General features: G+C 47.8%; 1 protein-coding gene across 1 annotated transcript in view; it reads left to right on the top strand.

The window, feature by feature from the left end:
• The first annotated feature begins 532 nt into the window (after nt 1-532).
• The window catches only part of LOC132808138 (zinc finger protein 229-like), a 39,328-nt gene continuing 26,793 nt past the window's right edge, over nt 533-13,067 (top strand). The window contains exons 1-2 of the mRNA XM_060822012.1: nt 533-671; nt 1,544-3,239. Coding sequence (XP_060677995.1) covers nt 1,951-3,239 — 1,289 coding nt within the window. The 5' untranslated portion in view covers nt 533-671; nt 1,544-1,950. The remainder of the gene's footprint in view (nt 672-1,543; nt 3,240-13,067) is intronic.

Raw genomic sequence — 13,067 nt, 5'->3', positions numbered from 1 at the left:
CCCCCATTTACCTATTGTACTCTATGCTACTTTTTCCCCACCCACACCCTCCTCTCATTTATCTCTCCACCCTGCAGGCTCTATTCATGATGAAGGGCTTTTGCCCTAAACGTCGATTTTCCTGCTCCTTGGATGCTGCCTGAACTGCTGTGCTTTTCCAGCACCATTCTCATCAAAAGTGGATTGGCCATGTTGAATTCCCCATAGTGCCCAGGGATGTGCAGGTTAGGGTGGATGGCTATGCTAAATTAGGCATAATGTGCAGGTAAGACGCATGACTCAGGGTTAAATGTAGGGTAATGAGTGTGGGTGGGTGACCCTTGGAGGGTCGGTGAGGCCGAGTGGCCTGCTTCCACACTGTGGGGATTCTCTGAAGGGAGGGGGTTTTAGAAAGCGTGTTCTCCTCCCGTTCTGCTGCAGGCGCAGCGCATGCGCAGTGCGGCGTCCCGCTGTCGGTCTTGCCCCGCCCCCTGCACCGTCCCTTTTCCTCGCCCCGCCCCGTTCCCTTGTGACGTCACAACGCGGAAGTGACCCTGTCAGTTTCAAAGTGAATCTCCCTCCCTCTGGGTAACTCTTCATCCTGGGAGGGAGGCAGAGATGGGAGGAGGGGAAACTGTTCACTTGTAGCAACTGGAGTGAATCCAGGGAGGGAGGAGACTCCACAAACTCAGGTATGTGTCTTAGTTACCCGGCTGAGGAGGGACGGAAGGATAGAAATTGGGAAGGGAGAGGGCTGGATATCTTTTCTGTTTTGATGTTTAAAATGCACCCGATTCCCACCATTAACTGCAACAGGTACAAGTATAGCACATGCAGTATTCCTCATTGCAGCTTCAAGCCGGTTTTGCATCCTCTGTTCTTCCTCCACTTTGGCTCCAGCACGTTCAGCTTCCTTCCCTCATTCCCTTTCCCCCGCCCTGATGTTCCAAGCTGACCCGCAAAAGATCGGTTGGTCCTTCCATTCTTTCCCGGTGGCGCCCATTACTCTTGTAATTATGGTTGCAGAAGTAACACTGTAGTTGTTGTGGGAGGAAACCCACGCACACATGGGGAGAATGTGCAAACTCCACACAGCCAGCCGCCCCAAGGCTGGACTTGAACCAGGGACCCTGGTGCTGTGAGGTAGCAGTGCTAATCACTGGGCCACCAATGAGTATCCCCAGAGTGCCAGAAGAATCTGCCGACTTCCTCCCAGAGTCCAAAGATGCGCAGGTCAGGTGGATTGGCCATGCTAAATTGCCCATAGTGTTAGGTGTATTAGTCGGAGGGAAAATGGGTCTGGGTGGGTTACTCTTCTGATTCACCGATGCTGAGGCAAACCTTCTTCATTGCCTTACAGCATCCTGTTATCACTTGGTGAGCCCAGGTGTCCCTATCTTTAAGTTCTTTCTTCTTTCTGAGCCTTCCTGCCTGTTTATTTCCTAGTGCAGGAAATGTACACAATAATATAATAACAGAAGAATATTCCACAGAAAGTAGAATTGCTTGTTCTGAATTTCTACCCTGCACTGATAGTGATGACTTTTGTAATCTCTTTTTGCAGAGTATTTGAAAATCTGAAGACTGAAGTTTCAAAATCAATGGATGAAGGGCTGACGCCCGGAACATTCACTCTCCTGCTCCTCGGATGCTGCCTGACCTGCTGTGCTTTTCCAGCGCCACATTTTTTGACTGACTCTCCAGCGTCTGCAGTCCTCACTTTGATGTCAATTTCTGACAGTCACTCAATCCATTGGGACCACAACAATTTTTGACTGTGATTTCTGTGAGAGGGATCAACACCTTTTGGTTCCTGTTTGAGGACGTTTTCAGCATCAGTGGGACTGGACGAGAGACCCCACTGTTGCAGCGCACGGTGTGTGGAGCCTGAAACAGTTATAAAGCCTAGGAAGTGGATTTCACGGTAGGGAGGGGCTCTACACGTGTCCGTGAGCAGCTGAAGCTCTGGCCATGGAGAAACCTGAAGAAGCCCGCCCTGTGGAGAAACCGTGGAAGGGTGGTGACTGTGGGAAAGGCTTCCGTGTCCCGTATGCCCTGGAGACTCATCAGCATAGTCACACCGGGGAGAGGCCATTCCCCTGCACCGACTGCGGGAAGGCCTTCAGCACATCCTCCCACCTCCGGACCCACAAGCGGGTCCACACGGGGGAAAGGCCCTTCACCTGCTCTCAGTGCGGGAAGGGCTTCAGTACTTCCTCCAATCTGCTGACCCACCAGCATGTCCACACCGGGGAGAGGCCGTTCACCTGCTCTCAATGCGGGAAGGGCTTCACCTGCTCCTCCACCCTGCAGAGCCACCAACGGGTCCACACGGGGGAGAGGCCCTTCAGCTGCCCCGAGTGCAGGAAGGCCTTCAGCACTTCCTCCAACCTGCTGGCCCACCAGCGGGTCCACACCGGGGAAAGGCCATTCACCTGCTCTCAGTGCGGGAAGGGCTTCACCTGCTCCTCCCGCCTGCGAAGCCACCAGCATGTGCACACAAGGGAGAGGCCCTTCAGCTGCACCACGTGTGGGAAGGGCTTCACTTGCTCCTCCACCCTGCGGAACCACCAGCGTGTCCACACCGGGGAGAGGCCGTTCACCTGCTCTCAGTGCGGGAAGGGCTTCACTTACTCCTCCACCCTGCGGAACCACCAACGTGTCCACATGGGGGAGAAGCCCTTCAGCTGCCCCGAGTGTGGGAAGGGCTTCACCTGCTCCTCCACCCTCCAGACCCACCAGCGTGTCCACATGGGGGAGAGGCCCTTCAGCTGCTCTCAGTGCGGGAAGGCCTTTACCCATGTCTTCTCCCTGATGAGGCACCAGCGGATCCACACGGGGGAGAGGCCTTTCAGCTGCGCAGAGTGCGGGAAGGCCTTTACCCAGGCCTCCACCCTGCTGACCCACCAGCGGGTCCACACGGGGGAGAGGCCCTTCAGCTGCCCAGAGTGTGGGAAGGCCTTTACCCAGGCCTCCAACCTGCTGACCCACCAGCGGGTCCACACCAGGGAGAGGCCATTCACCTGCTCTCAGTGCGGGAAGGGCTTCAGGTATTCCTCCCACCTGCTGATCCACCAGCGGGTCCACACGGGGGAGAGGCCCTTCAGCTGCCCCGAGTGCGGGAAGGGCTTTAGCACATCCACCATCCTGCTGAGGCACCAGCGGATCCACACCGGGGAGAGGCCGTTCATCTGCTCTCAGTGCGGGAAGGGCTTCACCTACTCCTGCAACCTGCGGAAGCACCAGCGAGTTCACGTGCCGTCTCAGGGGGATTGAAGGAGTGACGGCCGAGTGCTATTGTCGATTGGACTATCAACCCGGTTCCAGGGACTCCCGGGTTTGAATCCCGCCACGACAGATGGCAGAATTGGTATTCGGTCAGAAATGTGGAGTTTGGAATCTAATGATGAGAGCGTTTTTTTAATCCTTGTGCTGTTTACCCTCACTATTTTTTTAATCCTTGTGTCTTTTATTCTTGCTTTTACCTGTGCAACTGTTTATAGTAACGTGTAAACACTAGTGAAGGAGATTATGCACCAGCATTTTATGTTCCTCAGTCATTGATTAGTAAAGCAGGTTGTGCACTAAGCCTTGTTAACATCGATATAGTTTGTTCATTGGAAAAGTAGACTTTTTATTATTTCGAGTCATAGAGATGTGCAGCACGTAAACAGACCCATTGAGTCGAACCTGTCCACGCCAACCAGATATCCTACATTACTCTCGTCTCCTTTGCCAGTACTATATCCCTCTAAACCATTCCTATTCATATACCCATCCAGATACCTTTTAAAGGCTGTAATTGTACCAGCCTCCACCACTTCCTCTGGCAGCTCATTCCATCCCTGCACCACCCTCTGCATGGAAACATTGCCCTTCAGGTACCTTTTGGTACCAACTATGTCCTCTAGTTGTGAAGGTCACCCCAACACAGAGGAAATGACTTAACAACATTGAGTAGCCAGCCAAATGCAAAAGCAATCAAATATCGAGCCACATGGGGGAAAAAATATTGCTCTGCCCTTTTTGATCTCCGATAGGCATTTGGAAACTTAAAATCTGTCAAAAACACCAGCATTGCTACACCTCATATTGTGTACACTCCTCGGTGTCAACAAGCAGGGCACATGTTTGCCAGTGTCACCAAAACACTGGGCGTGTTCCTCGCTGTCAGCAGAAAAGGGACGAAACCTACTTTTGATGAACAAATAAGGATCACTGGAGGACCGGAAGGAGACTTGTCCTCCTGCCATTCGGAGCTCCCCTATTGGTGAATGCGGAAGTTGGGCCATGAGGTTCTGAAGTTCCTGCCCCTCCCCTCTCTCAATGAAGATTGAGCTTCACTCAGACTGCAGCTTCCTTCCTCTGTCCATCATCTGTGAGTACAGCACTCTCTTTTCTCACCCCCTTTTCCATTAACGTTTCATTCTGGGGTTCAATTGTTGACTTGTAGCAACTGAAAGGAATGGGAGTGAATCCAGCGAGGGCACAGACTCTGGAAAAGTTAGTCCAGGCCTTTCTCTCAATTGGCAAAATAGACAGGCAGGAGACTGGAAGAACGCAGCAAGCTAGGCAGTATCAGGAGGTGGAGAAGTCGAGGTATCTGGTGTAATCTTTGTTCAGGATTGGAGGTGGGTATAGGGAGAGCTGTGGATCAAGGGTGATGAAGTGAGGATAGGTGGAGACAGGTAGAAGGTACAATAGGTGCAGGAGTCGGCTCTTCTGCCCTTCGAGCCAGCACCACCATTCATTATGATCATGGCTGATCATCCTCAATCAGTATTCTGTTCCTGCCTTATCCCCATAATCTGGTTGGTGAATGGGAGGAAGGAATCTAGTTGGCAGGGAAGAGTGGAAGGGGCTGGGAAGTGAGATTATTTGAAATTGTAGAATTCAGTGTTGAGTCCTCCAGGCTGCGGACTGTTCAGACAAGATGAGGTTTTGTTCCTCCAATTTGTCAGAAAGGGGGTGGGAAGGGGCATTAAAATGGGTGGAGACTGGGAAGTCCGCAAAGCCTCTGTGGACCCAGCTGTGACGCTCGGCAAACCATTCCAAGTTTACGCTCGGTCTTCCTGATGTAGAGACGACCACAACTGGCAAAGCACAGTGGGTCGAGCAGTAGGACAGTCGTAGTTTGGGGCACAAGCCCTTCATCAGGAATGATGCGTGGATGTTCAGAGGGACATCAGCGTCCTTCTGTGCCAGTTGTCAGACAGGTGCAGCAGGCAATGAGCAAGGCAAGTGGTGCATTAGCAAGAGGAATTAAGTTCAGAAGTGGAATGTCTTCCAGCAGTTAGGAGGTCATTGAATATATTCCAGGCTGAGTTCACATGATTTTAATGTGGATGCTTGTGGGGGAAGGCAAGAAAATGGTTTTAAGACCAGTATCCAGTTTTAAGACAGTTCCAGAGTCAGACAGCACAGAAACAGATTCTTCAGTACAACTAGTCAATGCTGACTACGTTCTCAAACTAAACCAGTCCCACCTGTCAGTGTTGTGGCCCGTATCCCTCCAAACCTTTCCTATTCATGAACTTATCCAAATGTCTTTTTAACGTCATTACTGTATGTGCATCCGCCACTGCCTCTGGACATTTAGTCCTCACGTGAACCACTCTGTATAAAAAATTGTGCCCTTCAAGTCTTTTTATAATCTCTTTCTCCTGTCACCGTCAAAATTTGCTCCCTAATCTGAAACCCCAACCCTAGGGGAAGGACACCTGTCGTTCACCTCATCTCTCCCCTCATGATTTTATAAATCTTGATAAGGTCACATCTCCACCTCCAATGCTCCAGTGGAAAAGTCCCAGCCCATCCACCTAGATGAAGGTAGATCCATATCCAGTCATGATTGGTTCAATGCTGGTCCCAATTCTCTCTCGGTGTCCAGGACAGCAAGAGACCACAAGACATAGGAGCAGAAATTAGGCCACCAGGTCTGCTCATTCTATTCAATCATGGCTGATAAGTTTCTCATTTACATTCTTCCGCGATAAGCAAAGTGAAAATGGAGCGAGTGTGGGATGGAGATTTTCAGCTTCCAGGGAATGAGAGAAAGAGTTCACTATAAATTAGAATTTATGGGATCAGCTCATGAGCCAAGGAGAGTCAATTGAAGTTTAATTTAGAGAAATCAGAGGTTTGCATTTTGGTCAAGCAATCCAGGCAGGACTGACACAGTTAAGGGGAGTATTCCAGAATAAAGAGACCTTGGAATGCTGGAGTCTCAGGTGGACAGAGTAGTGAAGGCAGCGTTTGGTTTGATTTCCTTCATTGCTCATGGCATTGACTATAGGAGTTGCGAGATCATGTTATTCACCCTTCCCACTCGAATGTGTGCTATCTAACTGCTTAACTGTTTTTAGTGAGTATAGTCCACACCTCCCGCTGCTGCCATAACGTGGTTTGTTTGGAAGCCCTAGCTTTCAGAGTGATTAGATTTACTTTAGATTTTATTACTTAGTGTGAAAACAGGCCCTTCAGCCCAAACCGACCCTTCGAAGAGCAAACCACCCAGACCCATTCCCCTACATTTACCCCTTCACCTCACAATATGGGCAATTTAGCATGGCCAATTCACCTAACCTGCGCATCTTTGGATTGTGGGAGGAAACCGGACCACCGGAGGAAACCCATGCAGACACGGAGAGAATGTGCAAACTCCACCCAGACAGTTGCCCAAGGAGGGAATTGAACCCAGATCTCTGGCGCTGTAAGGCAGCAGTGCTAACCAACAGTGCTGCTGCTGCTTCAGGTGGTTGTGGAGAATACGATGATTAGACGATTTACAGCCAAAGGAATCCAGTGTCATGGAGATGTGATACATTCAACAATTTAGATTAAATCGTTCATCTTTTAGAATGGGGTTCTGTTCTTTGGTATGTTAATCCCAGAACCTGTTTCAAGTAATTTTCTCAAGAATGTAATTTAAATGCAGAGCTTTTCTATCAAAAATGTCAGGCTGACTCGACGTTGGGACCCAGACAGAATTCACACCTATTGAAGAGTAGGCTGGGACTTTTATTCACTGGAGCACAAGAGATTGAAAGGTGAAGGTGTCGGGTGCCTCATTAGCGAGTTCGTAGATGACATTTAGATTGATGGAATATCAGATAGTGAAGGGGACTGTCAGACGATACAGCAGAATATATAGATTGGAGAGTTGGGAAGAGAAATGGCAGATGGAGTTCAATCCAGACAAATGCGAGATGATGCATTTTGGAAGATGCAATTCAAGAGCAAGCTATACAGTAAATGGAAAGGTCCTGGGGGAAATTGATGTAGAGAGAGATCTGGGTGTTCATGTCTATTGTTCTCTGAAGGTGGCAATGCATGTCAGAGTGGTCAAGGCAGCATACAACACACATCATCAGACAGATTGAGTAAAAGAGCTAGCAGGTCATGTTAAAGATATAAAAGATTTGGGTTTGGCCACATTTGGAATACTGCATACAATTCCAGTCGCCAGATTTCCAAAAGGATGTGGATACTTTGGAGAGAGTGCAGAGGAGGTTCGCCAGGATGTTGCCTGTTATCGAGAGCGCTAGCTATGAGGAGAGGTTGAGTAGATTAGGATTATTTTCATTGGAAATAAGGAGGTAAAGGTGGGGGGGGGGTTCTGACTGAGGCCTATAAACCATGAGAGATGTAGACAGGGGTGGATAGGAAGAATTATTTTCCCAGAGGGGGAGACTTAATTACTCAGGCTCACAAGGTCAAAGTGAGAGGGGAAAGGTTTGAGGGAGATATACGTAGAAAGTTTTTTTACGCAGAGGGTGGTGGGTGCCTCGAATGCATCGCCAGCGGAGGCGGTAGGGGTGGGATTGACAGCATCATTTAAGATGTATCTAGACAGATACATGAATGGGCAAGGAGCAAAGGAATACAGATCCTTAGAAAATAGGTGACAAGTTTAGATCGAATATCTCGATCAGCAGAGCCTTGGAGGGCTGAAGGGCCTGTTCCTGTGCTGTAAGGTTCTTTGTTCTCTTTTATAGAGGTTGACAAAACCATGAGGGGCAAAGATAAGGTGAACAGCATGCGTTGTTTCAAGATTAGGGAGCAAATTACGATGAGAGGAGAAAGATTTAAAAAACATACGAGGAGCACTTTTTTTTAAAAAAGTGGTTTGTGTGTGGAATGAACGTCCAGAGGAAATGGTGGATGCAAGTTGAGTAACAACGTTTAAAAGACATTTGGATAAGTACCTGAATAGGAAAGGTTCGGAGGAATATGGGCCAAACGCAGGCAGGTGGGACGAGTTTAGTTTGTGAATATAGTCAGCATGGATCAGTTGGGCTGAAGGTAAAAACAATGACTGCAGATGCTGGAAACCAGATTTTGGATTAGTGGTGATGGAAGAGCACAGCAGTTCAGGCAGCATCCGAGGAGTCCAATTTAGTTGGGCTGAAGGGTCTGTTTCTGTGCTGTATGACTAATTGTTCTGTACTGGTCTTAAAATCATTTTACTTGCCTTCCCCCATCAACATCCACTTCATTGTTGTTCTAAAATCAGATGAACTCAGCCTTGAATACATTCAATGACCCCCTAACTGCAGGAAGACATCCCCACTTCTGAAATCAATTCCTCTTGCTAATATACCTCTTGCCTTACTGATTACTTGCTGCACCCGTCTGACAACTGGCAGTGACTGGTGTGGATGGATGCTGAGGCCACTTTTTACATCCACACATCATTCCTGAGGAAGGGCTCGTGCCTGAAACGTCGATTCACCTGCTCCTCGGATGCTGTCTGACCTCTTGTTCTTTTCCAGTGCCACACTTTTCGACACTCATCTCCAGCATCTGCAGTCCTCACTTTCTTCACATCCCAATATATCACCATTTAAACAACGTACCTCCTTTTGGCAGTTATTTTTTTCATTAGAGGCTATCACTTCACACTGTGGGACTGCATTTGCCATGTGTTTGCCAATTGAGACACAGACCTGGACCAACGTTTCCCGACTCTGTCCCCTCCCCGGATTCACTCGCTTTCTTTTCAGTTGTTGCAAGTCAACAATTTAACCCCAGAATGAAAAAGATGAAATGGAAGAGAGTGCCGTACTCACAGATGGTGGATAGAGGAAGGAAGTTGCAGTCTGAAGTGAAGCTCGATCTTCATTTGGAGAGGAGCAGCAGCTTCAGAACCTGATGGTCCATCTTCCGCATTCAGACAATTGGGGAGCTCTGATTGGCAGGAGGACCAGGCTCCTTGTCTGGCTTCTCATTGGTCCATTTGAAGAAGGATTTGCATACAGCGAAGAGCATGCGCGGCTTTCGCTGAACCAGCACAGAGCAATAGAAATGTACAGCATGGAAACAGACCCTTCAGTCCAACCCGTCCATGCTGACCAGATATCCCAACCCAATCTAGTTCCGCCCCTCAACATCTGGCCCACATCCCTCCATACCCTTCCTATTCATATACCCATCCAAATGCCTCCTTAAATGTTGCATTTGCACCAGCCTCCACCACTTCCACTGGCAGCTCATTCCATACATGTACCACCATCTGTGTGAAAAAATTGCCCCATAGGTCTCTTTTATATCTTTCCTCCCTCACTCTAAACCTATGCCCTCTAGTTCTGGACTCCCCGACCCAAGTGAAAAATCTGTGTCTATTTATCTTGTCCATGCCCCTCAATATTGTAAACCACTATAAGATCACCCCTCGGCCTCTGACACTCCAGAGAAAACAGCCCCAGCCTGTTCAGCCTCTCCCTCTACTGCAAATCCTCCAACTCTGGCAACATCTTTGTAAATCTTTTCTGAACCCTTTCAAGTTTCCTAAGTTTCCAATAGAAAGGAGACAGAATTGCACGCAATATTCCAACGGTGGTCTAACCAATGTCCTGTACAGCCGCCACATGACCTCCCAATGCCTATACTCCATATTCTGACCAGTAAAAGAAAGCATACCAAACGCCACCTTCACTATCTTATCTACCTATGACTCCACTTTCAAGGAAGTATGAACCTGCACTCCAAGGTCTCTTTGTTCAGCAACGCTCCCAAGGACCTTACCATGAAGTGTATAAGTCCTACTAAGATTTGCTTTCCCAAAATGCAGCACCTCGCATTTATCTGAATTAAACTCCGTTTGCCACTTCTCAGCCCATTGGCCTATCTGGTCACGGTCCTGTTATAATCTGAGGTAACCCCCTTCGCTGTCCACTACACCTCCAATTTTGGTGTCATCTGCAAACTTACTAACTGTACCTCTTATGCTCGCATCCAAATCATTTATGTAAATGACAAAGTAGAGGACCCAGCACCGATCCTTGTGGCACTCCAGTGGTCACAGGCCTCCAGTCTGAAAAATAACCCTCCACACCACCCTCTGTCTTCTACTTTTCAGTCAGTTCTGTATCCAAATGGCTAGTTCTCTCTGTATTCTTTGAGATCTAACCTTGCTTATCAGTCTCCCATGGGGAACCTTGTCGAACGCCTTATTGAAGTCTATATAGATCACATTATTGCTCTACCTTCCTCAATCCTCTTCGTTACTTCCATAAAAAACTCAATCAAGTTTGAGAGACATGATCTCCCAGCACAAAGCCATGTTGGCTATCCCTAATCAGTCCTTGCTTTTTCAAATACATGTACATTCTGTCCCTCAGGATTCTCTCCAACAATGTGCCCACCAGTGATGTCAGGCACACTGATCTATAGTTCCCTAGCTTGTCCTTACCACCCTTCTTAAACAGTGGCACCACGTTAGCCAATCTCCAATCTTCTGGCACCTTACCTGACATGCACAATATGCTCCATGATGGATTTAAAGTGTCCAAATGACACAATTTCTCCCCCCCCCCACCCACTTGACACAACCGTGCAGGCTCCTCGCTATTTGATGTTCATGTTACTTAGAACCCTCATGATTATATCAATGAGGTTACCCCTCAACCTCCTGTGCTCCAGTGAAGACAGCCTCAGCTTCTCCTTATAACTCAAACCCTCCAGTCCTGACAACATCCTGGTAAACCTTTACTGAACCCTCTCTAGTAGAATTCTTCATATTACAGGGCCACCAGAAGCCTTCTCAGTACTCTACAAGTGACTTCACCAACATCCTGTACAACTTCAACATGATGTCCCAACTCCTTTATTCAATGGTGTGAACAATTAAGGTAAGTGTGCTGAATGCCTTCTGAAGCACCCTTTCAACCAGTGATGCAACTTTCAATGAAGTATGTACCTGAACCCCGCCCCCCATATCCCTCTGTACAAGCCCTGCCCTTCCTTATTTTAGGAAAATGCAATCCCTCACTTTTATCTATACTTCTCTCATACACACGTTCTCTCTCAGACATACACAGTGTCTCTCAGGCCTCTCTTCCATCACACTCACTTTACAAAGCATGTGCACACATACCCTTACGTGCACACACACAACGATAGGGTGCATTTGCAGAATTGTATTTGCAGATATATTCAATGTCGCACAAAAAGCATACAACATGCAGGTATTCAATCCATGTAATATCTTATAAATTCCTAGTTTGGAAATAGAACCAGTCCGATTTAAGATTGGGATACTGACACACCTTTCATGCATTGTCTGAGCTGAGCTGTCATCTGTTGTTTTTAAAAAAAACCTTAAGTTACCTTGAGCATGACTTAATAGTAGTATTGCGATGTACACATTAATGAACTAAAACCTGCAACCCATTCTAAAAGATGAAAGACTTACCATCAATCTACATTTGTCAATATATCATATCTGTTGCATGACAGTGACCTTTTGCTCTTAACTCTGCATCTTATGATCCTGCTCCACAGCTACCCGATGAAGGAGCAGCACTCCAAAATCTAGTGCTCCCAAATAAAACTGTTGGACTATAACCCGGTGTTGTGATTTTTAAACCATGTCCCACCTAGTCCAACAGCAGCACCTCCACCTTCTTTCTAATGAACACAGCCCATACCTCCCGGTGCTGCCAGTAAACTGCCGATGAAACGATGCAGTGCCTGCACTCCTGAAAAGTTTATAATTTCTAACAAAACCAGCTACTCATTCACTGCTCCATCTGACACACTACTTTGGAAACTTATTGCAGGAGGCTGCAAGAAATGAGCAGCTTTAAAACAAAAACCGCTTGGAGCTTTCAATGAGAGCCTAAGCCCAGCAGTACGTTCTGGTTACCTTTTTGTGGCCCAACATTGTTACAGCTTCAGATGCCCCCAGCAAAAGGGCAGAGAAAGAGTAGCTGTGTTTTAGACAGCTCAACAACAGAGGGAGGAGCAAGGGGCAGGGCACGACGCCTACGTTGCCTTGCAGTTTACAAAAACCCCTTCCCCTTCAGAGGCTCCCCACAGCGTGGAAGCAGGCCACTCGACCCAAAGGCTACACACCGATCCTCCAAAGGGTAACCCACCATGCAATTCCCCTACCCCTATTGCTCAACATTTACCCCTGACTAATGCACCTAACCTGCACATCCTTGAGCACTATGGGTATTTCAGTACTGTCAATCCACCTGAACCTGGACAACTCGCATATGCCAACCAGATATCCCAACCCAATCTAGTCCCACCTGCATGGGGCCCATATCCCCCCATTTGCCTTTTAATTGTTGCAGTTGTAGCAGCCTCCACCACTTCCTCTGGCAGCTCATTCCATATACGTACCACCCTCTAAATGAAAAGGTTGCCCCTTAGGTCTCTTTCATATCTTTCCCCTCTCACCCTAAACCTATGACCTCTAGTTCTGGACTCTCCCATCCCAGGAAAAGACTTTGTCTATCTATTCTATCCATGCCCCTCATGATTTTATAAACCTCTATAAGGTCACCACTAGGCCTATGACGCTCCAGGGAAAACAGTCCTAGCCTGTTGTCTCTCCCTATAGCTCAAATCCTCCAGTCTTGGCAACATCCTTGTAAATCTTTTCTGAACCCTTAAGTTTCATATCTTTCTCATAGGAAGGAAACCAGAATTGCACGCAATATTCCAACTGTACAGCAGTAACATGACTTCCCAACTCCTGTACTCAATATTCTGACGAATAAAGGAAAGCATACAAAACACCATCTTCACTATCCTATCTACCTGCGACTCCACTTTCAAGGAGCTATGATCTTGCA

This window comes from Hemiscyllium ocellatum (genome assembly GCF_020745735.1).
Source record: "Hemiscyllium ocellatum isolate sHemOce1 chromosome 27 unlocalized genomic scaffold, sHemOce1.pat.X.cur. SUPER_27_unloc_33, whole genome shotgun sequence".
NCBI lineage: Eukaryota > Metazoa > Chordata > Chondrichthyes > Orectolobiformes > Hemiscylliidae > Hemiscyllium > Hemiscyllium ocellatum.
This window is presented reverse-complemented; position numbering and strand designations above follow the sequence as displayed.